The sequence below is a fragment of the Prionailurus bengalensis genome, chromosome E4 (assembly GCF_016509475.1).
Source record: "Prionailurus bengalensis isolate Pbe53 chromosome E4, Fcat_Pben_1.1_paternal_pri, whole genome shotgun sequence".
NCBI classification, from domain to species: Eukaryota; Metazoa; Chordata; class Mammalia; order Carnivora; family Felidae; genus Prionailurus; species Prionailurus bengalensis.
The window spans coordinates 32690185-32712624 of NC_057360.1; the positions used below are offsets into that span (position 1 = coordinate 32690185).

The following is a 22440-nucleotide window of genomic DNA, read 5'->3' on the forward strand; positions in this document are numbered from 1 at the left end:
ACCCACTCATATCCACAATGTTTTTTAAAAAACATTTTCTGGGGTGCCTGGGTGGCGCAGTCGGTTAAGCGTCCGACTTCAGCCAGGTCACGATCTCGCGGTCCGCGAGTTTGAGCCCCGCGTCGGGCTCTGGGCTGATGGCTCAGAGCCTGGAGCCTGTTTCGGATTCTGTGTCTCCCTCTCTCTCTGCCCCTCCCCCGTTCATGCTCTGTCTCTCTCTGTCCCAAAAATAAATAAACGTTAAAAAACATTTTCTATTCCAGTGGCTTTGAAATGTTAGTGTATTTAATGACCCCTTGGGGAATTTATTTAAAAGAAAAATTACTAGGGATTCTGTGATTACTAGTGATTTTGATTCAGTGATTCAGTGAATCTAGTATTGAGCCCCAGGAATTGACACTGTTAAGAAGTATTCTGGGAGATTATGACACAAATGACTATGAGAGTTCACTCTGAGAAATTCTGATTTTTAAACTGTAGGGAAAAATAAATACTATATGTGAGCTGTAAACTTCTGCTTGCTTTATTTAACAGAATATTAAGACAGTTGTTTACTGGTGAATAGACTACTTTTACAAATCTACCTTGAAAAAAATTAATGGTCATATACAGGATCTAAGTAGAAGCCTATTCATCTAAAATCTAATTTTAATTTAAAATCTAATCAGATTTTAAATATGAAATATTATATATTCAGAAAGAGGAGAGAAACTTAAAGGCAAAATCATTCATTTTATGAACTTTCTTCCAAAAAGGTAAGTTTATGTTACAAGCATAAATGTGAACTCCTGTGAACTCATGAACACGTAAACTTAAAGCCTGCTATCAACATCCTTGGTTGTAAGCCACAGTGAACGCTCTTGGTTTCCTACACAACAGTTATTCTCAATCTGTATAGTTTTAAAAAGCCTTTTCTTCTGTGATTGTTCCTTCTTTAGAATATTCCCTCTATTTAAAATGTATATACCTTATTAAATCTTCCTGAAAATACTAATCAGAATTAGTTTTTACTTTTCTTCTCATCTCTGCAATATGTACTCTTCCTGGAGGGTAAATTTTTGTTTATCCTAGGTTTCCTCTTTCCTGTTGGAGGCCTTCTTCAGAGTCTCCTGAGCTATGACTGTCTCTTCACATTTAAAAATGCATCACTGGGGGCGCCTGGGTGGCTCAGTCGGTTAAGTGCCCGACTTCGGCTCAGGTCATGATCTCGCGGTCCGTGGGTTCGAGCCCGTGTCAGGCTCTGTGCTGATGGCTCAGAGCCTGGAGCCTTTTTCGGATTCTGTGTCTCCCTCTCTCTCTGACCCTCCCCCATTCATGCTCTGTCTCTCTCTGTTTCAAAAATAAATAAACGTTAAAAAAATTAAAAAATAAAATAAAAATGCATCACTAAAAAGCTGATAAAACACTGTATACTTTTAAACACAGTTTGTTCACTGATTGGTAAAAAAAAAATGTGATTAGATGTGAACCAGGCAATTTCTCAGGGGAATCTCTAAATATCACTATGAGGTGGTCTTAGCTTGGAACCACTGAGTTTTCCAGAGAAGAAATCCATGATATTTACTGCCCGGATATAGTCACAAGCCTGGCACTATTCTTCATGCCAGAGAGAAATATAACTGCACTTTTCACTGGCTTGTAGTGGACTCTCACTTTTAATCCCTAGACTCATGCTATCCTCTGCTGTATCCTGAAGTAAGTATGGTTCTGCAGATGAGATCAATTCTCTCCTTCTATATGCACTTTTCACTAGATTTCCTCCCTTCTGCTCAATCAGCTGCCAGCCTCCATCCACACTGTTTTCCAGAACCTGATTGCTCACATCTGCTGATGCCTTCATTCCAGTTCTGTTTGAGCTTGTGGGAATAAATGTCAATGTGTGTGTGTGTGTGTGTGTGTGTGTGTGTGTGTGTGTGTGTGCTTATTTTTTTAACCAAGATACTATCATTTAAGATTACAGGAAGAAAAGGAAAGAGACAAATGTGGTTAATCCATATCTTTAGCTCGAGGAATAAACTAACTATTCCTTGTATTTTCTTCTGGTACTGCCAGTTTAGACAAACTTGTTTAATATATACTAAGACTTGTCATACATTTAAGTTTTTTAAGTCCAATAATATTTTTATAAATTAAGAACCTGAAATCAGAAATTGTGATAACTGGACAAAGCTAAGTATTTAGGAAAGACTTTGATATGCAAATTTATTATTTAAATAAGATTTAAAAGAGAATGCTTGGGGCTCCTGGGTGGCGCAGTCGGTTAAGCGTCCGACTTCAGCCAGGTCACGATCTCGCGGTCCGGGAGTTCGAGCCCCGCGTCGGGCTGTGGGCTGATGGCTCAGAGCCTGGAGCCTGTTTCGGATTCTGTGTCTCCCTCTCTCTCTGCCCCTCCCCCATTCATGCTCTGTCTCTCTCTGTCCCAAAAATAAACATTGAAAAAAAAATTAAAAAAAAAAAAGAGAATGTTTATCCTGAGAGAGCAAATTTTTTTATACTTAAAAGCAAAACTTTACTTATAAATTACCGATATGCAATTATAAATAATGTTAATCGTTAGATGATATTAATCATAGCAAATCTTTGTATGACATTTGGTTCACTATTATTCACTGCCCCTTGCTGTTGACATTACATGACTTGCTTTAGACCAGAGGTCAGCAAACTACATGCTCAAACTGAATGCTGCCTAGGGCCCATTTTTTTACAGCCAGCATGCAAGGAATGGGTTTACATTTTTAAAAAGGCATTCTAAAAAGAGAGAGAGAGAAAGAGAGAATATGCAACAGAGGCCATTTGTGGCCTGTAAAACCTAAAAAAAATGAACTCTCTAGCACTTTATAGACAGTTTGCTGACCCTTGCTTTAGATACGGAAATTTCAGTGGAGGTGGCATGTGTTAATTTTGGGCAGAAGCTTTAAGGAACGGGGATTAGTTTGCTACGTCCTCTGACAACCCACAAAGTTTCAGAGGTCTGGATCCCAGAGAGAAGACAAACGAAACGGAGCCATAACCAACCTACAATGGACACGCAGCACAGTGAAAAAGAAACCTTTGTTGTTTATAAGCCATTAAAAGTTTCAGGGCTTTTGTCATCTCAGAATAACCTAGGCTAAACTGCCTCGTATGCTTTGCTGATGTCATATGAGTTATCCAACATGATTGAAAATAACAAAATTGCACTTATTGGAAGAATATTTATAATTCAGACTTTTTTTTTTTACCTTTATTTTTGAGAGACAGAGACAGAGCACAAGTGGGGGAGGGGCAGAGATAGAAGGAGACCCAGAATTTGAAGCAGGCTCCAGGCTCCGAGCTGTCAGCACAGAGCCCTATAGGGGGCTCAAACCCACGAACTGTGAGATCATGACCTGAAGTGAAGTCGGACGCTTAACTGACTGAGCCACCCAGGTGTCCCTATAATTCAGACTTTTAAATAATTATTCAAAAATATATTTCTAAAAAGTGGTATCTTTTTTTTTAATGTTTATTCCTTTTTGAGACAGAGAAAGAGAGCATGAACGGGGGAGGGTCAGAGAGAGAGGGAGACACAGAATTGGAAGCAGGCTCCAGGCTCTGAGCTGTTAGCACAGAGCCTGACGCAGGGCTCGAACCCACAGACTGTGAGATCATGACCCAAGCCGAAGTCGGACGCTCAACCGACTGAGCCACGCGGGCGCCCCTAAAAAGTTGTATCTTAAAAAATTCAAGGCCTGAATTAGATTTAGCGACTTGTATTGTTGGATTAAATGCTTTTTACACTGTTGGATTAAAGGACTTTTACCTTCCTCTTTTCCAGATTGCTAACATTCCTCCTCATTTTGAAACTTGAAAAACACAATATAATAATTTTTATTTATGGACTAGCACCAAATGAAGATTACTACTGACTTAGAACACTAAATTTATCCACACATGAATAAGACGAAATAAACCAAATCACTTAACGGTATCAAGGTCCTACTTTGTGCTAGATGATGATTTCAGTTCTGTACATGGTTTCTCTCCTTTACTTGCCGCACATATTCTGAGGCAGCCATCATTGCTACTAGCCCCTTTTACGAACAAATGAATGAATGAGGCACAGAGGGGCTGAGTACTCACCCAAGAACACAAATCAGGATGAACTGGGGAACCAAGATGTGAGGCCAGGGACTGCAGAGCCTCTGGACTCCCAACCTGGATGCTACACCAACCCACCCAAATACAAATGCACACTTTGTCTTGGATGTCTAACAATTTCGACATTAAAACTGTAGATTCCCACAACCCGGCAATTCTTTAGTCTTTTATGAAAAATCACAAATGAGTTAGTATAGAGAAAAATTTTTTATAATGTGAATACAGCTTAAGGGATAATGCCAGGGGCACCTGGGTAGCTCAGTCTTAAGGTTAAGTACCTGACTTCAGCTTAGGTCATGATTTCACGGTTCATGAGTTTGAGCCCTGCATGGGGCTCTCTGCTGTCAGCATAGAGTCCTCTTTGGATCTTCTGTCCCCCTCTCTCTAGTCCTCCAGCCCCCCTAAATAAATATTGAAAAAGGGACAATGCCAGCTTTCATTTTAAAGAAAAATATACCCCCAAATTAAGTTGACTAATATGAAAAATGTACTTATAATACAGGCTATTTTCCATGAACTAGATAATATCTTATTCTTTGAAAAATAAACCAAATTAAAGTTCAATTAGCTCACTCTATTTTTTATTTTAGATTATGGAAATATTAATATAATTTGATTATATATAAATTATATGCTTTGATGATATATCAGATAATTTAAAAATTATGTGTACCAAACTTATCAAGTCTTTAGTTCCTAATCAGCAATACCAGCTTTTTCTACTAGAAAACATGCAATTGGTACCATTCTAGTCACCAGCTGCCCAAAGTGACAGACTATAAGACGACCACTGTAACCGCTAGATTGATAGAGCTTATACGAACATTCTAGGTCTAAGACTAGACAAAGGAAAGATAAGACATTGGTTTTTTTGCAAAACAAGAGAGTATCTTATACAACGTTATTAATGGCAGAATGATTCATATTAAATTAAGGATAATCTATTTTATTTCAGGTTAACAACTAGCATTTCTGGTCTACAAAGGTTTTCCCATAGTTCATCTCCTTTACTCATCCCAACCTTGTGAGGGAGTCAGGTCATATATTCCAGTCGTATCTCAGGCACTAGCATGTACACTATGGAGAATTAGGCTTTTCCCAAGAATAGCTTTGCATGCACAACCCTTAAAAATGTGCATTTCCCTTGAGCAGGAGCTCCCAGTAATGAATAAGCACACAACGTATGTGCAGGACTATGCTCATTTTCAGTGACAGAAATCATTTAAATATATCTGCCTAATAGGAACAGCATCAGGAACTGATATTCGGGCTTATCATGTACTATCAGTTTTTGACCAGAATTATTCTTTGCTCTGAGTAGAATTAAGTAAAATGTAACTGTCAAATGGATATTTTTTTCTGGCTCCTAACAGGTCCCTACAGAGTCCATAGAACAAATGTAATGATTAGACTGAAAACTCACTAATAATAGATTTCCTTCAACTTTAATTTTTAAAAATTCATTTCTTCTGTCCTAGGCCTGCATTCAGTATTTAAAGTCGTATTCCACCATAAGAACATAGATGCATCAACTACAAAACTGCTTCTTTTCTACACTAAATTTCAAGTTTTCTGGTGAAAAAAACATTTTTGTAATTAGGATTTTTCAGCTCTCTTTAAATTCACACTCTATGCCTAAATAGGCATTACTCTGAAGGTAGCATTAAACTCTATCAACTTCAAAATAAATGTCACAGCAGATAAATCCACAGCTCTTTTGGCAGACGCATCTTCAATACTAATTCAAATGAAAAGACTATAAACAATATAATTACCACTGGTTGGTTTCTAAAATATATTCTGATAAAATGCATTTTTATATCTACCATGTTTCAAAATTAGAACCATTTTAATAATTTTTCCAGTAAGAACCTACTATTTGAAATTATCTGTCAAGATTTTAAATGTGAAAATCCTAAAATTAAAGATTTGGGTTTTGAAACAGATTTGCCCACTGGATACTGCCCTGTTATTTAATATGAAAATGACAGGGGAAAATGACTAAGAAGAAATTAAATGTTGCTTCTGTTTGCTATTTCTTTTATCTGTAAAAGGTAGGCCTCAAGAATAACCTCACTCAATGTTATTATTCATTATCAGCCACCCACCACATGACCAATAAGCACAGTGGATATAACTATTCTATTATTGTGCAACAACCCAGGAAAAAGGGAATTGTTCATGGTAATGTAGTAAAGTGCACCTGTAAAGCAAAGTATGTATAGCTTCTGGTTGGTATTAGTGAAAAAGGCATGCATTCAGGGTGTCTAGCATCTAGACGCTCCAAATGAAAACTTTTTAAAAAATAATGGTCACTATTTATAATTTGAACTATTTATAATTTACAGGAACTTTCCAAATGTTCCTGTAAAGAACACTATTTTATCCCCTCTTGCTCTATTTAATGCACTTTAGAGTGTTCTTTTTTTTTTTTTTTAATTTTTTTTTTCAACGTTTATTTATTTTTGGGACAGAGAGAGACAGAGCATGAACGGGGGAGGGGCAGAGAGAGAGGGAGACACAGAATCGGAAACAGGCTCCAGGCTCTGAGCCATCAGCCCAGAGCCCGACGCGGGGCTCGAACTCACGGACCGCGAGATCGTGACCTGGCTGAAGTCGGACGCTTAACCGACTGCGCCCCCCAGGCGCCCCTAGAGTGTTCTTAATTATAGAATATGCTGTCCTCTTAAACCTAAATTTATCTGTCATAATCTTTAATCCACTCTAAATTGATCAAATAGTACTGTCTTTCCATAAAGCATTTGTTAATTTCTCTCATTAGTAGTGCAAACAATTGAAATCAGGATGTTGGAAGAGTTAATTGCATAAGATAAAATACAGCAGAAAAGGAAAATAATACCTGTACTTTATGCTTATTTCTTCAATTTTCTGGCTCATTTTTGAAAAAAATAATACAAGAGCGAAGTACAGGCTGGTCCTCAGTAGTGTATCGTTTAGCACATGGAGGCTTCAACTCAATGAATCCTAGGTGAGTTGTTTGCTGTTCCCTATACTTGATATGCAGAACGAACAGTTTTAGCTACTAAGATTCCATTTTTTCCCACTCAATTTTTCTGCATGTTCAAAATTTCTTGAGACGTAGGATCTAAACTTGACTTCTTTTGACCCTGTAAACTAAGAATCTGATTTAAACGAAAAGCTTCCTTTTATTTTCTAATTTAGATTCTCTTTCACTGAAAGATTTATCTAATAACAATTCTTCCCAGACTAGAGCTATTCCTCTCTACTGATAATACATGCTTACCTACTCTGAATAACTGTCTCTAAATAGGTCTGTAACTATTTAGTTTTACACTAAAGTGAGCCATGACTCATACTGGTTATTGTCTAGGGAACTGAATTATACACAGGCAGCTTTCTCCTTCACGTAGTAATTTTTAACTGTGATCATTAGTTTATCATGAAGCTCTATTTTTAATTGCTTTAGGATTAAGGAGTGTAATGTACATTTTATAAATGTAGATTCTTCACAATGGTAGTATGTGAATGTCGTGAATATGAAAACAGGTGAAGCTAAGTTTTAGAAGACACTTGCTAATAATACAGACTAAAGTATGATTCTTAGGAGGACACACATTTCAATTACAGAGTATAAGTAATAATTTACCTGTCTTAAAAATAACAGTCACAGTATAAATATCAAACTAAATTAATTCAATCTATTAACAAAAAGATAGGCTATTTTTGAGACACAGGAATTTTAAGAATTATAGGTTCTAAAGTACCTAAAAGAAGATCATCATTTTAGTAAGTCATAAGGAAGTCTGAAAGACTGTGGCATTATACTCTTGAATAGGAAATTACATAAGCATATATGTCTCTAGTTGATTATTATTTAAAAATAAAACACTCTGTGATGTGTTCCTATTTAATTACCCTATGAGTATACTCACTGGATTCTAAATCATAAAAGATTCCTAACAGGGCTGTTTTGATACCTAGCAGGGAATAATGAAATAGACCTTAGTAAGAATTTTTAAATGATTAGGCTTACCTGAACATGTTGATGAATCAATTTAATAGGTATTCACTGAATACCTATGTTCTAGGTTCTACGAAAAGTAAGTATAACTAAAACCATACAAATCAAACACACACAGTCTCTATTCTTAAAGTATTTAAAATCTAGAAGGGCACAGAACAAGTTCAATAACAAGAAAACCTATGACTAGCCACAAAAACAAGCATCAGAGGCAACAAGTCAGAAATAATAGGTACCACATGCACCTACTCATCCATCCATCCATTTAACATTCATACAGCAATAACCACTACTAGATATTTGGTATACAAAGATAGATAAGATTGGGGCACGTGGGTGGCTGAGTCGGTTGAGCATCTGACTTTGGCTGAGGTCATGATCTCACGGTTTGTGAGTTCCAGCCCCACATTGGGCTCACTGCTGTCAGGGCAGAGGCTGCTTTGGATGGATCCTCTGTCCCCCTCTTCTCTACCCCTCCTCCACTCATGCTCACTCTCTCTCTCTTTCTCTCAAAACTAAACATTTAAAAAACAAAGATAAGATAAACTAATTTAAATTTATATTAGAAACAACGTAACAAATTTCTATAAAGATGGGATTTCAATTAGACTTTATTTAAAATCTGAGATTTAAATAGATTCAAATTATAATTGGGTTTGACATTTCAGAGCAACCTAAATGAAGGCAAATCCCTGATGATATTGGCTACGTCTTTTACTTTAAGACATTATGTTCCTCCTTTTCTGAATCTCTTCACTATGCCTTCTGGTACTCCTGATCTATGATAAACTCCTCCAGAACTTTAGGTTCTTCTATGAACCCCCCAGTGCTTTACTTCAACCAAAATCCAATTCTTCCCTGAGGATACATCATCCTCTGCAGACTTATCCATCCTGGTTATTCCCTCATACCTGAAATGCCTTAGGGTCAAAAGCAAAGTTCTCCACTGCTTTCTGAAACATTCTTCCTCTGAATTTACAGACAAGAATAACTATTTTTCTTTAAGGCTGATATCATCCTGTCTTCATAGATAGTCTGTCCTGGGCATTTCCTTTTCATTCCTCGAGAACAATAATCTTTCATTCAATCTTCTTTTGTACTTTAATTTCTGCCAGGATCTTTTGTGACTTCAGTGTGCAGGTGGATAAGCCAGCCACCAAGAACCTGGCCTCTCCTGACCAACTTATCCATCTCCGGTGATTGTGTCTCTTATTCTATCTCAGATACTCACTCTGGACCCTTGTCGTCCATCACTGAAATGAACTGAAAGCAGTCTCCTCTCTAACTACATTCCCCTGTCATTCCACACTTCTTCAACTCCTCCTGTCTCATCTGTTCCTTGATATCCTTGGGATTTTCAGTCCACCAGCCTTTCTCCTTCCACTGCCTATCAGTCCCTTTCTAGCTTTACTTCCGTCTTTCTTCAACTGAGATTTCACGGTCCACAATTTAAACACATGTCTTAAAAATACTCTTAACATTTTTGCCTCTCATCATCCCAAATGTATCGGTTAACCCCCATTTTCAATTTGTTCCCTGATACTGTACATCATCACTGATTACATCATTGGCATCAGTATTCAAAAAAAATTTTTTTAATGTTTTATTTATTTTTGAGAGGGGGAGAGAGAGACAAAGTGCGAGCAGGGGAGGGGCAGAGAGAGAGGGAGGCACAGAATCAGAAGCAGGCTCCAGGTTCTGAGCTGTCAGCACAGAGTCAGACACTTAATCGGATGAGCCACCCAGGCACCCCATTGGCATTAGTATTTAAGTGTGCCCATGTTTCTCCTAACCTCAAAAACATCTTTCCTAAAGTCCTCTTCCTTCCTACTTTCATAGCCAAATTTGGCTTAAAAGTTGTCCCCATGATTACCACTCTAGTTTGGATTCTGCCTACCCTCTACCCCATCCAAATTGGTCCCGCTAAGGCTACCCATTACCTGAATATCCTGAATTCAACGAGCAGTTAGTTTTCTTTTTCTTTTTAATGTTAATTTGTTTTTGAGAGAGACAGAGACAGAGAAACAGAGCATGGGCAGGGGAGAGGCAGAGAGAGAGGGAGACACAAACCCACAAAGTGGGCTCCAAGTTCCGCGCTGTCAGCACAAAGCCGGACACAGGGCTTGAACTCACGAACTGTGAGATCATGACCTGAGTTGAAGTCAGGTGCTCAACCAACTGACTGAGCCACCCAGGAGCCCCTCAATGAGCAGTTTTCAATACTTAGATTATTGGGGAGTTGCGGCAAGATGGCGGCTTAGGAGGACGCTGGGCTCACCGCACGTCCTGCTGATCACTTAGATTCCATCTACACCTGCCTAAATAACCCAGAAAACTGCCAGAGGATTAGCAGAACGGAGTCGCCGGAGCCAAACGCAGACGAGAGGCCCACGGAAGAGGGTAGGAAGGGCAGCGAGGCGGTGCGCGCTCCACGGACTGGCGGGAGGGAGCCGGGGCGGAGGGGCGGCTCGCCGGCCAAGCAGAGCCCCCGAGTCGGGCTGGCAAAAGCGGAGGGGCCTGACGGACTGTGTTCCCACAACAAGCGCGACTTAGCGTCTGGGAGGTCATAAGTTAACAGCTCTGCTCGGAAAGCGGGAAGGCTGGAGGACAAAGGGAGGGAGAGCTGCTGAGCACCCTGACAACAGAGCTCAGTTTGGTGGGGAACAAAGGCGCTCGCCAGCGCCATCTCCCCCGCCCATCCCCCAGCCAAAATCCCAAAGGGAACCGGTTCCTGCCAGGGAACTTGCTCGCTCGGCGCAAACACCCAACTCTGCGCTTCTGCGGAGCCAAACCTCCGGCAGCGGATCTGACTCCCTCCCGTGGCCACAGGGCCCCTCCTGAAGTGGATCACCTAAGGAGAAGCGATCTAAGCCTGCCCCTCCTGCCCCCGAGCACCTTGCCTACCCACCCCAGCTAATACGCCAGATCCCCAGCATCACAAGCCTGGCAGGGTGCAAGTAGCCCAGACGAGCCACACCACCCCACAGTGAATCCCACCCCTAGGAGAGGGGAAGAGAAGGCACACACCAGTCTGACTGTGGCCCCAGCGGTGGGCTGGGGGCAGACATCAGGTCTGACTGCGGCCCCGCTCACCAACTCTAGTTATACACCACAGCACAGGGGAAGTGCCCTGCAGGTCCTCACCACGCCAGGGACTATCCAAAATGACCAAGCGGAAGAATTCCCCTCAGAAGAATCTCCAGGAAATAACAACAGCTAATGAGCTGATCAAAAAGGACTTAAATAACATAACAGAAAGTGAATTTAGAATAATAGTCATAAAATTAATTGCTGGGCTTGAAAACAGTATACAGGACAGCAGAGAATCTCTTGCTACAGAGATCAAGGGACTAAGGAACAGTCACGAGGAGCTGAAAAATGCTTTAAACGAAATGCATAACAAAATGGAAACCACCACAGCTTGGCTTGAAGAGGCAGAGGAGAGAATAGGTGAACTAGAAGATAAAGTTATGGAAAAAGAGGAAGCTGAGAAAAAGAGAGATAAAAAAATCCAGGAGTATGAGGGGAAAATTAGAGAACTAAGTGATACACTAAAAAGAAATAATATACGCATAATTGGTATCCCAGAGGAGGAAGAGAGAGGGAAAGGTGCTGAAGGGGTACTTGAAGAAATCATAGCTGAGAACTTCCCTGAACTGGGGAAGGAAAAAGGCATTGAAATCCAAGAGGCACAGAGAACTCCCTTCAGACGTAACTTGAATCGATCTTCTGCACGACATATCATAGTGAAACTGGCAAAATACAAGGATAAAGAGAAAATTCTGAAAGCAGCAAGGGGTAAACGTGCCCTCACATATAAAGGGAGACCTATAAGACTCGTGACTGATCTCTCTTTTGAAACTTGGCAGGCCAGAAAGAATTGGCACGAGATTTTCAGGGTGCTAGACAGAAAAAATATGCAGCCAAGAATCCTTTATCCAGCAAGTCTGTCATTTAGAATAGAAGGAGAGATAAAGGTCTTCCCAAACAAACAAAAACTGAAGGAATTTGTCACCACTAAACCAGCCCTACAAGAGATCCTAAGGGGGACCCTGTGAGACAATGTACCAGAGACATCACTATAAGCATAAAACATACAGACATCACAATGACTCTAAACCCGTATCTTTCTATAATAACACTGAATGTAAATGGATTAAATGCGCCAACCAAAAGACATAGGGTATCAGAATGGATAAAAAAACAAGACCCATCTATTTGCTGTCTACAAGAGACTCATTTTAGACCTGAGGACACCTTTAGATTGAGAGTGAGGGGATGGAGAACTATTTATCATGCGACTGGAAGCCAAAAGAAAGCTGGAGTAGCCATACTTATATCAGACAAACTAGACTTTAAATTAAAGGCTGTAACAAGAGATGAAGAAGGACATTATATAATAGTTACAGGGTCTATCCATCAGGAAGAGCTAACAATTATAAATGTCTATGCGCCGAATACCGGAGCCCCCAAATATATAAAACAATTACTCATAAACATAAGCAACCTTATAGATAAGAATGTGGTAATTGCAGGGGACTTTAATACACCACTTACAGAAATGGATAGATCATCTAGACACACGGTCAATAAAGAAACAAGGGCCCTGAATGAGACATTGGATCAGATGGACTTGACAGATATATTTAGAACTCTGCATCCCAAAGCAACAGAATATACTTTCTTCTCGAGTGCACATGGAACATTCTCCAAGATAGATCATATACTGGGTCACAAAACAGCCCTTCATAAGTTTACAAGAATTGAAATTATACCATGCTTACTTTCAGACCACAATGCTATGAAGCTTGAAATCAACCACAGAAAAAAGTCTGGAAAACCTCCAAAAGCATGGAGGTTAAAGAACACCCTACTAACGAATGAGTGGGTCAACCAGGCAATTAGAGAAGAAATTAAAAAATATATGGAAACAAACGAAAATGAAAATACAACAATCCAAACGCTTTGGGACGCAGCAAAGGCAGTCCTGAGAGGAAAATACATTGCAATCCAGGCCTATCTCAAGAAACAAGAAAAATCCCAAATACAAAATCTAACAGCACACCTAAAGGAACTAGAAGCAGAACAGCAAAGGCAGCCTAAGCCCAGCAGAAGAAGAGAAATAATAAAGATCAGAGCAGAAATAAACAATATAGAAACTAAAAAAACTGTAGAGCAGATCAATGAAACCAAGAGTTGGTTTTTTGAAAAAATAAACAAAATTGACAAACCTCTAGCCAGGCTTCTCAAAAAGAAAAGGGAGATGACCCAAATAGATAAAATCATGAATGAAAATGGAATTGTTACAACCAATCCCTCAGAGATACAAACAATTATCAGGGAATACTATGAAAAATTATATGCCAACAAATTGGACAACCTGGAAGAAATCGACAAATTCCTGAACACCCACACTCTTCCAAAACTCAATCAGGAGGAAATAGAAAGCTTGAACAGACCCATAACCAGCGAAGAAATTGAATCGGTTATCAAAAATCTCCCAACAAATAAGAGTCCAGGACCAGATGGCTTCCCAGGGGAGTTCTACCAGACGTTTAAAGCAGAGATAATACCTATCCTTCTCAAGCTATTCCAAGAAATAGAAAGGGAAGGAAAACTTCCAGACTCATTCTATGAAGCCAGTATTACTTTGATTCCTAAACCAGACAGAGACCCAGTAAAAAAAGAGAACTACAGGCCAATATCCCTGATGAATATGGATGCAAAAATTCTCAATAAGATACTAGCAAATCGAATTCAACGGCATATAAAAAGAATTATTCACCATGATCAAGTGGGATTCATTCCTGGGATGCAGGGCTGGTTCAACATTCGCAAATCAATCAACGTGATACATCACATTAACAAAAAAAAAGAGAAGAACCATATGATCCTGTCAATCGATGCAGAAAAGGCCTTCGACAAAATCCAGCACCGTTTCTTAATAAAAACCCTTGAGAAAGTCGGGATAGAAGGAACATACTTAAAGATCATAAAAGCCATTTATGAAAAGCCCACAGCTAACATCATCCTCAATGGGGAAAAACTGAGAGCTTTTTCCCTGAGATCAGGAACACGACAAGGATGCCCACTCTCACCGCTGCTGTTTAACATAGTGCTGGAAGTTCTAGCATCAGCAATCAGACAACAAAAGGAAATCAAAGGCATCAAAATTGGCAAAGATGAAGTCAAGCTTTCGCTTTTTGCAGATGACATGATATTATACATGGTAGAACTGATACATGAATTCAGCAAAGTTGCAGGATACAAAATCAATGTACAGAAATCAGTTGCATTCTTATACACTAACAATGAAGCAACAGAAAGACAAATAAAGAAACTGATCCCATTCACAATTGCACCAAGAAGCATAAAATACCTAGGAATAAATCTAACCAAAGATGTAAAGGATCTGTATGCTGAAAACTATAGAAAGCTTATGAAGGAAATTGAAGAAGACTTAAAGAAATGGAAAGACATTCCCTGCTCATGGATTGGAAAAATAAATATTGTCAAAATGTCAATACTACCCAAAGCTATCTACACATTCAATGCAATCCCAATCAAAATTGCACCAGCATTCTTCTCGAAACTAGAACAAGCAATCCTAAAATTCATATGGAACCACAAAAGGCCCCGAATAGCCAAAGGAATTTTGAAGAAGAAGACCAAAGCAGGAGGCATCACAATCCCAGACTTTAGCCTCTACTACAAAGCTGTCATCATCAAGACAGCATGGTATTGGCACCAAAACAGACACATAGACCAATGGAATAGAATAGAAACCCCAGAACTAGACCCACAAATGTATGGCCAACTCATCTTTGACAAAGCAGGAAAGAACATCCAATGGAAAAAAGACAGCCTCTTTAACAAATGGTGCTGGGAGAACTGGACAGCAACATGCAGAAGGTTGAAACTAGACCACTTTCTCACACCATTCACAAAAATAAACTCAAAATGGATAAAGGACCTGAATGTGAGACAGGAAACCATCAAAACCTTAGAAGAGAAAGCAGGAAAAGACCTCTCTGACCTCAGCCGTAGCAATCTCTTACTCGACACATCCCCAAAGGCAAGGGAATTAAAAGCAAAAATGAACTACTGGGACCTTATGAAGATAAAAAGCTTCTGCACAGCAAAGGAAACAACCAACAAAACTAAAAGGCAACCAACGGAATGGGAAAAGATATTCGCAAATGACATATCGGACAAAGGGCTAGTATCCAAAATCTATAAAGAGCTCACCAAACTCCACACCCGGAAAACAAATAACCCAGTGAAGAAATGGGCAGAAAACATGAATAGACACTTCTCTAAAGAAGACATCCGGATGGCCAACAGGCACATGAAAAGATGTTCAGCGTCGCTCCTTATCAGGGAAATACAAATCAAAACCACACTCAGGTATCACCTCACGCCAGTCAGAGTGGCCAAAATGAACAAATCAGGAGACTATAGATGCTGGAGAGGATGTGGAGAAACGGGAACCCTCTTGCACTGTTGGTGGGAATGCAAATTGGTGCAGCCGCTCTGGAAAGCAGTGTGGAGGTTCCTCAGAAAATTAAAAATAGACCTACCCTATGACCCAGCAATAGCACTGCTAGGAATTTATCCAAGGGATACAGGAGCACTGATGCATAGGGCCACTTGTACCCCAATGTTCATAGCAGCACTCTCAACAATAGCCAAATTATGGAAAGAGCCTAAATGTCCATCAACTGATGAATGGATAAAGAAATTGTGGTTTATATACACAATGGAATATTACGTGGCAATGAGAAAAAATGAAATATGGCCTTTTGTAGCAACGTGGATGGAACTGGAGAGTGTGATGCTAAGTGAAATAAGCCATACAGAGAAAGACAGATACCATATGGTTTCACTCTTATGTGGATCCTGAGAAACTTAACAGGAACCCATGGGGGAGGGGAAGAAAAAAAAAAAAAAGAGGTTAGAATGGGAGAGAGCCAAAGCATAAGAGACTGTTAAAAACTGAGAACAAACTGAGGGTTGATGGGGGGTGGGAGGGAGGAGAGGGTGGGTGATGGGTATTGAGGAGGGCACCTTTTAGGATGAGCACTGGGTGTTGTATGGAAACCAATTTGTCAATAAATTTCATTAAAAAAAAATAAATAAAAATAAATAAATAAATGAATATGTTACCTGAAAAAAAAAATACTTAGATTATTGGTTCCATTAGTAGCATTTGACAAAGTTAATTATTCCTTCCTTCATAACTGATTCTTGGCTCTTGGGATATTTTAGTATTTCTTTCTTCCTACCTTACCCCTCCTTTCTCCAGTCTTTAAGTCTAGGAGTTCCTGAGGATCTCCTTCCCTCGGAGACAAGCCCACCCACTCCCACGTCTACTTACTATAGATGCTATGCATTCACACAGAAATATGACATGGAGCCAGACTGAATGGAACACAGATGTCAAGGCACATGTTAAGCGCCCTCTATTGCTAAAGCTTAACTTTCAACACACTTTCTGTGGTAGGAAGTCCAAATGAGCTCAGCTGGATTCTCTACTTAGGGTCTCACGAGACTGAAATCAAAGTTTCAGCTGGGCTGGGCTATTATCCGGAGGCTCTGGCCAAGAATCTACTTCTAAGCTCATTCAAGGTGGTAGCTGAATTCAGTGCTTTGCAGCTATAGGACTGAAGTCCCCATTTCCTAGCTGGTCACACTGCATACATTATGCTAGTTAAATAGTGTCTGTATAGGAAGGGTTGTGAGAGAAAGAACAAAGTCTCATTATTAATAAATCATAATAAAAAATCTAATATTATTAAGAAATCTAGTAGCTGAATGAGAAATACAACTGGAATTAAGAAAGGGGGAGAGGTGGAGTGCCTGGGTGGCTCAGTCGGTTGTGTGCCTGACTTTGGCTCAGGTCATAATTTCACTGTCTGTGAATTCGAGCCCCGCATTGGGCTCTTTGCTGACAGCTCAGAGCCTGGAGCTTGCTTTGGATTCTGTGTCTCCCTCTCTCTCTGCCCCTTCCCTGTTCGTGCTCTGTCTCTCTCTCTCAAAAATAAAAAAAAAAATTTTTAAAGTGTGTGTGTGGGGGAGATGCCATTCCAGGCAACTGTTATACAGAGTAATATGGCGTTAAAGATGCAGGTGAAGAAAGTAGCTGGGGTTATATACCAGGAAAGAGTGCCATACGAACAAAGATGAGTACATGAGAAAAGTTCCAGTAAGAGGGGTACACCGGGGCAGGAAGGGTAACTGATAACATTCTAGCTGTTGAGTCTGGCTTCAGAGATGACTAAAACAACGAAATAATCAACCATATGGCTATTTCAACATTTGTCAGTCAGGGTTCTTATCTGAAAACACTGGAAGCTAACATTAAACGGAAGAGTAATTTATTAAGGGAATCAGGATGACTAGAGAATAGGCTTATGGGTACGCTTCTCAAGAACAAAAACTAAAACTACGCTGCAGAACTGGCCCGGTGAGGAAATTGTGCCACTGCTCCCCATGGACACTCATGTGCCAAGGTCTCTTCTCTCCTGCAACAGTCACTGTCTAGCACCATACTATTTCTGCACCAGCAAAGCTAATTCAGAATTACTACGGACTCTGAGTATCAGATTCCTCCACCATCAGCCCCTGCAAACATGATGTGAGCGCAGCCCCTGCTTCTCTGTTCAGTCTGTACTGAGGTTTCCTGGACACGAATAGGACTAGAGCGCCTCATGAGCGTGGCTCTGCCCGAGCTACCAGTCAGGCTGGGAAAGTGAACTTGCCCTCAGGGAGGTGGGACTATTAGTTGGGACTTTCTCAGACATTAGAAGACAGTTGAAAATATATGGAGGAGTGAGAAACCATAATAAATATCCAAACAAAATGTCATATATTTAGCACACCAAATGCATCTAAATTCCACCCATTTCTGTTCTTACCTAATGCCTTTCCCAAAATATATTAGTAGAATCATAATGTCAGAGATAGATGGGACATTTAGTTTAATTCCCTCATTTTAGTATTAAGAAACCTGATGCCCAAAGTGATTAGATAATTTATCCAAAGTTACAGCCACAGCTAGTTAGTACAAAGGACTCATGCTTTTCAACTCTGTATGTTTTCTATCATTCAGTGATCAAACCGAATCTTTATCTTAAAGTTCAACTTAAATTCTCCCCTCAGGGAAACTCAGGGTTTAGTTCTCAGTCATCCGGTGATAGTAATCATTTTTTCTCTCAATGTACTGATTTGATCAGTTCCTGAATATAAAGTTAAATTTTCCATTGTAGAATTCTGTTTTTCTATTATTACCCATAAAAGTAAACTGTTATTAAACTGCAAATATGTTTAATCATAGTATATCAATTTTTGAATATCTTAAAACTGTCCTTTACCTAAAGGCTAATTAATATTCTTGCAATGACATCAAGTAATTATTCAAAAGCTACAAGAATAAATTGTTTAATTATGAGAACTTCTCACTCATTTATTATTACATCTTATAAAATTAAAGCTAAAATCACCCACGTAATCTATAATCACATGATTTTTCTATACGGTTAGTATCAAAACTTAAGCAAAGAGAACATAAACACTGTAGCACATACAGAACACAAACATTCTAGGAGTATTTTATTGTTCTGACAAGACAACTGATAGAATTATGAGTCTTGACCTCAAAATTGTGGTGTGCTAAATTGTTTTTGGCACAGAAGCCAAAATATTTTGGATTTAGAGAAGGTGGAACGGGAAAGATGGGAAGAGAGAGGAACAATTAAACACAGGCAGTAAATCTGAAAAGGGTGGCGGTGTAGAGAAAAAATTCTCCCAGAGCAGTGGACAGTTCTAGTCAGATTCTTAGAAGCTATTTGTCTAGCACTTTTTTCTTTCTGGGAACATGCTTCAGAAATTTACTGTACTGGTTGTCAGAAATATAGAATCAAGGACTACAAGCCAATACATGTAATGTAGGTATATACAGAAATAATTTAGTTGGACCAGAGATGAAACCATATTATTTTCTGTTGCTTCATTTTGTTTGTGAAATGAATATAATTAACACAGAGTTGGAAATGGATCATTTGAAGTAAATAAATACAAAATACATACCTCATGATGATACGGTCATTCTCTTCCAATTTAAATCAGGTATATTTCTCTATAAGAATGTGTTTTCACAGATTAACTAGTCATCACTCAGACCAAATCATGAAAAAGTTTACAATCCTATTAAGAACTGCCAAATATTCAATTTTATAAAAAACTGCTTTTTCCAACTCTGAAATACTGCCTGGACTTCTTTTCTCTCTCCTCTGATAAACTGCTGATATTATATTTTTAAAAGGGACATTTCCCCACAGTGGTAATTCTGCAATTTAAAATTGTAACAAGTTATCAATAAAGGCTAAACAGTATCCTACAAACCCGCAGGGATACACTATACTTACTATGGCCTTTGGTTTTAAAAATGTTGAAATCATCCAGCTGAAATGGTATGGTGAAAAAAAAAATCTAATGTGAATGAGGGTCCTATAAGATCCAATGCTTCCTGGTATAAATTCTCTGATCTTGAACTTATGCTTACACCCTTTAAAAGCTTAAAAACAACCCTCAAATATTATACCTTTATTTAAAAATAAACATCCATTCTAAAATCTCTGTATTTATATTACAAAAATGCTTTTAATTCAATATAGTAGAGAGGAATAAATACAATTTGTAATTTACACTTACAGCATATCACAGATTTTCTCATAATCTAAATAAGTATGTGACATAATGTATCTCCGGTTTAAAGAAGCAGGTCAACTCTCCTGTGATTTGCAATGTCTTGCGGGAATTTACTTAAAAATATGGAGGGAGAGAGGGAGAGAGACTTATATGTGATCAGAACCTGGAGCAAAAAAGGGAAAAGGGATACTAGGTCATAGACGAAACTGAAGTATTCTCCCCAAACTACTGCAAAACCTTTGTTTAGAAAGGGTACAGAGTATAACAAGGCCAGATTTTCTTTTGAACCTTTAAAAATAATTTCATAGCAGTTCTGGAAAGATAATTAGCCATGACCTGGGCAGCAGTACATATTCTATAAAAGCAAATGATTTCTGTGGCATATTAAACAAGATACGGGGCTAGATCTTACTGTACCACTTAGTTTTAACCTGGAAAGGAAACAATAAAATCTGCATGGAGTTCGTTTGATGTCATAATCAACCATCTAATAAATATTTAACACAGGAACAAATGTGTAAGACATTGGACTGGACTCTGTGAAGGATTAAATAAAATACATAAGTCACATATAATCTTCAAGGGCAACTTTTCTAGAATAAGAAAAAATTAGACCTACCTATCCAGGGCTTAGAAATTTTGTAAAGGCATGATTATTGCATTTAAAAAAGACTGAAAAAGTGGCTGGACTGATAATGGATTTTAAAAACTCTCTACGTTATATATCACGACATAAAGCATAGTCAGGCTATTTGATCAGATACTCACAGAATGATTGTAAGAAGGTTCCAATATCACAGGTAGTGACATTTTCCCTTGAAGATTCAATTTCGTCAAATAAAAAATCTTTTCCCCCACAATCTTTTCCTTTTTCATACGGTGCACACCATACAGTCTAAACCGAACTGCGTAATTTCCAATCATCTCGGATTCAACATGATTGAACTTGAATGTCTCTGTGAAGACAGGGCATGGTCCTCTCTGGATGCTGGTTTTTGCTCTCTGCTTCTTTATAGGTAGAAGAACAAGGTGTACTTGCCATGAGTTGCCACCTGTCCTGTTATATGTTGGGATATCAGTGACAGCTGTCACTGTTACCAGAAGCTTCTGTTCTTGTGAGTCATAGTCAAAAGTCACATCCAATGTGCCATATTTAGCTTCTGGCTCAGGATCAAAAGGTTTGGGAAGCTGTGAAGATGATCCTTGAGCTGACATATCCTAAGAAAAGCAAATTCAAATGTTTTCAGTTCTTAACTCTAGTATTTAATCGAGCATGTAAATAAACATCTGATACTGCTTTAGGAGGAGGATGTGAAAACTGTCACAAAGAAGGTAATAATAAGTAACAGTCAACTACGATCAAAAGCTACTCCACAAGGTCAGAGGAGTAAACGTGGTAGGTTAAACTCAAAAGCTTATCATAATACAGACAAAGAATTTAGTATTCCCTATCACAATTTTGAGAAAGTTGGATATGTTTTTATAATTAAAAATACATGCTTCAAGATGTATCTCTCTTCCTTTCGTAGGAAACTACCAAATTGCACTTTCAACATTATAAACAATGCAACTGACAGCTCAATATTAGGCTGGATAGAAAGATAATGAATACAAGCATAATGCCATTGAAAAATTTGGTCCCCTTTGGAAAGTTTGTTCTAAAACACCCCATCTGTAACAGAGTGTAAGCACCTTGAGGCTTGGAAATCAAGGGAAATGGGAAATATGAAAGTATAAATACAGAGGCCTCAAAAATACTTGTGGCCAAATACTTATTTTCCATAACACATACATTATTTACACTTTAATTTTGAACCTCAATTTAAAACTACGTATTATTTTCTGAGGTTACTGTTGAAAATCGCTGACTACACATTTCAAAACTTCCAGAAAGACCAAAACTGTACATTTTAATGATGAGGCTGGAAGAAGCTGTACCTGTTTTACCCAGAATTGTCTCAAATTCCTGCCAGCCTAAGTCCCTGGAATGTAACAAGAGGGTTGGCTACTTACCGACTGTGCCAAACCCAGGTCTCTGGCCTTTCAACGACACCACTTTGTCCCTTCAAGCATTTTAACAAGTCTTAAACATCTTAAAATGATGGACATTTTAAAATGTGGACCAATTTTATAATTTTCTGCTTCTGAACGTGTCCTTGGTGCCTATGGTAGCAGCCACTCCTACTAGTCCCATTCTTCCCTTTTTGCATTTCTGAGAAGGGCTACCAGAGTTGAGGCAGAAACACACTGTCCCGCAAGAGACTGCCCTTCAAAACTTTCCTTGTGGCAGCTATGCTCATGAGACTTGGCTTTGGTCAGTGGGAGACAAGCAGGGTTATGTCTGAAACATCCAGATTAGGTTTATAGAGGAAATTACTTGACCTTCACTCTCTTTTTTTGTCAGGCTTCCCACCAGCAGATACGCAGGTAGGATGGGTGGCTCTGCTTGGACCATGTGGACTAAGACAAATACTCCAGGGGACGGCAGAGTGACAAAAAAACAAACTTCCGCCCTGCCCGCCCCCCCCCCCCCCCACCAAGCCCCTTAATGATGTAGAGTGAAGCCACCTACTCCCCTAGACTGTCGTTAAATGAAAGACAATCTTCTG

At 39.1% G+C, this 22440-nt stretch overlaps 1 protein-coding gene across 4 annotated transcripts in view; it reads right to left on the reverse strand.

Moving 5' to 3' along the window:
* The window catches only part of SYT14 (synaptotagmin 14), a 222438-nt gene that overhangs the window by 50376 nt on the left and 149622 nt on the right, over nt 1-22440 (reverse strand). For all 4 annotated transcript variants that reach the window (XM_043569052.1, XM_043569051.1, XM_043569049.1 and 1 more), the window contains one exon: nt 20600-21049. In XM_043569052.1, coding sequence (XP_043424987.1) covers nt 20600-21049 — 450 coding nt within the window. The remainder of the gene's footprint in view (nt 1-20599; nt 21050-22440) is intronic.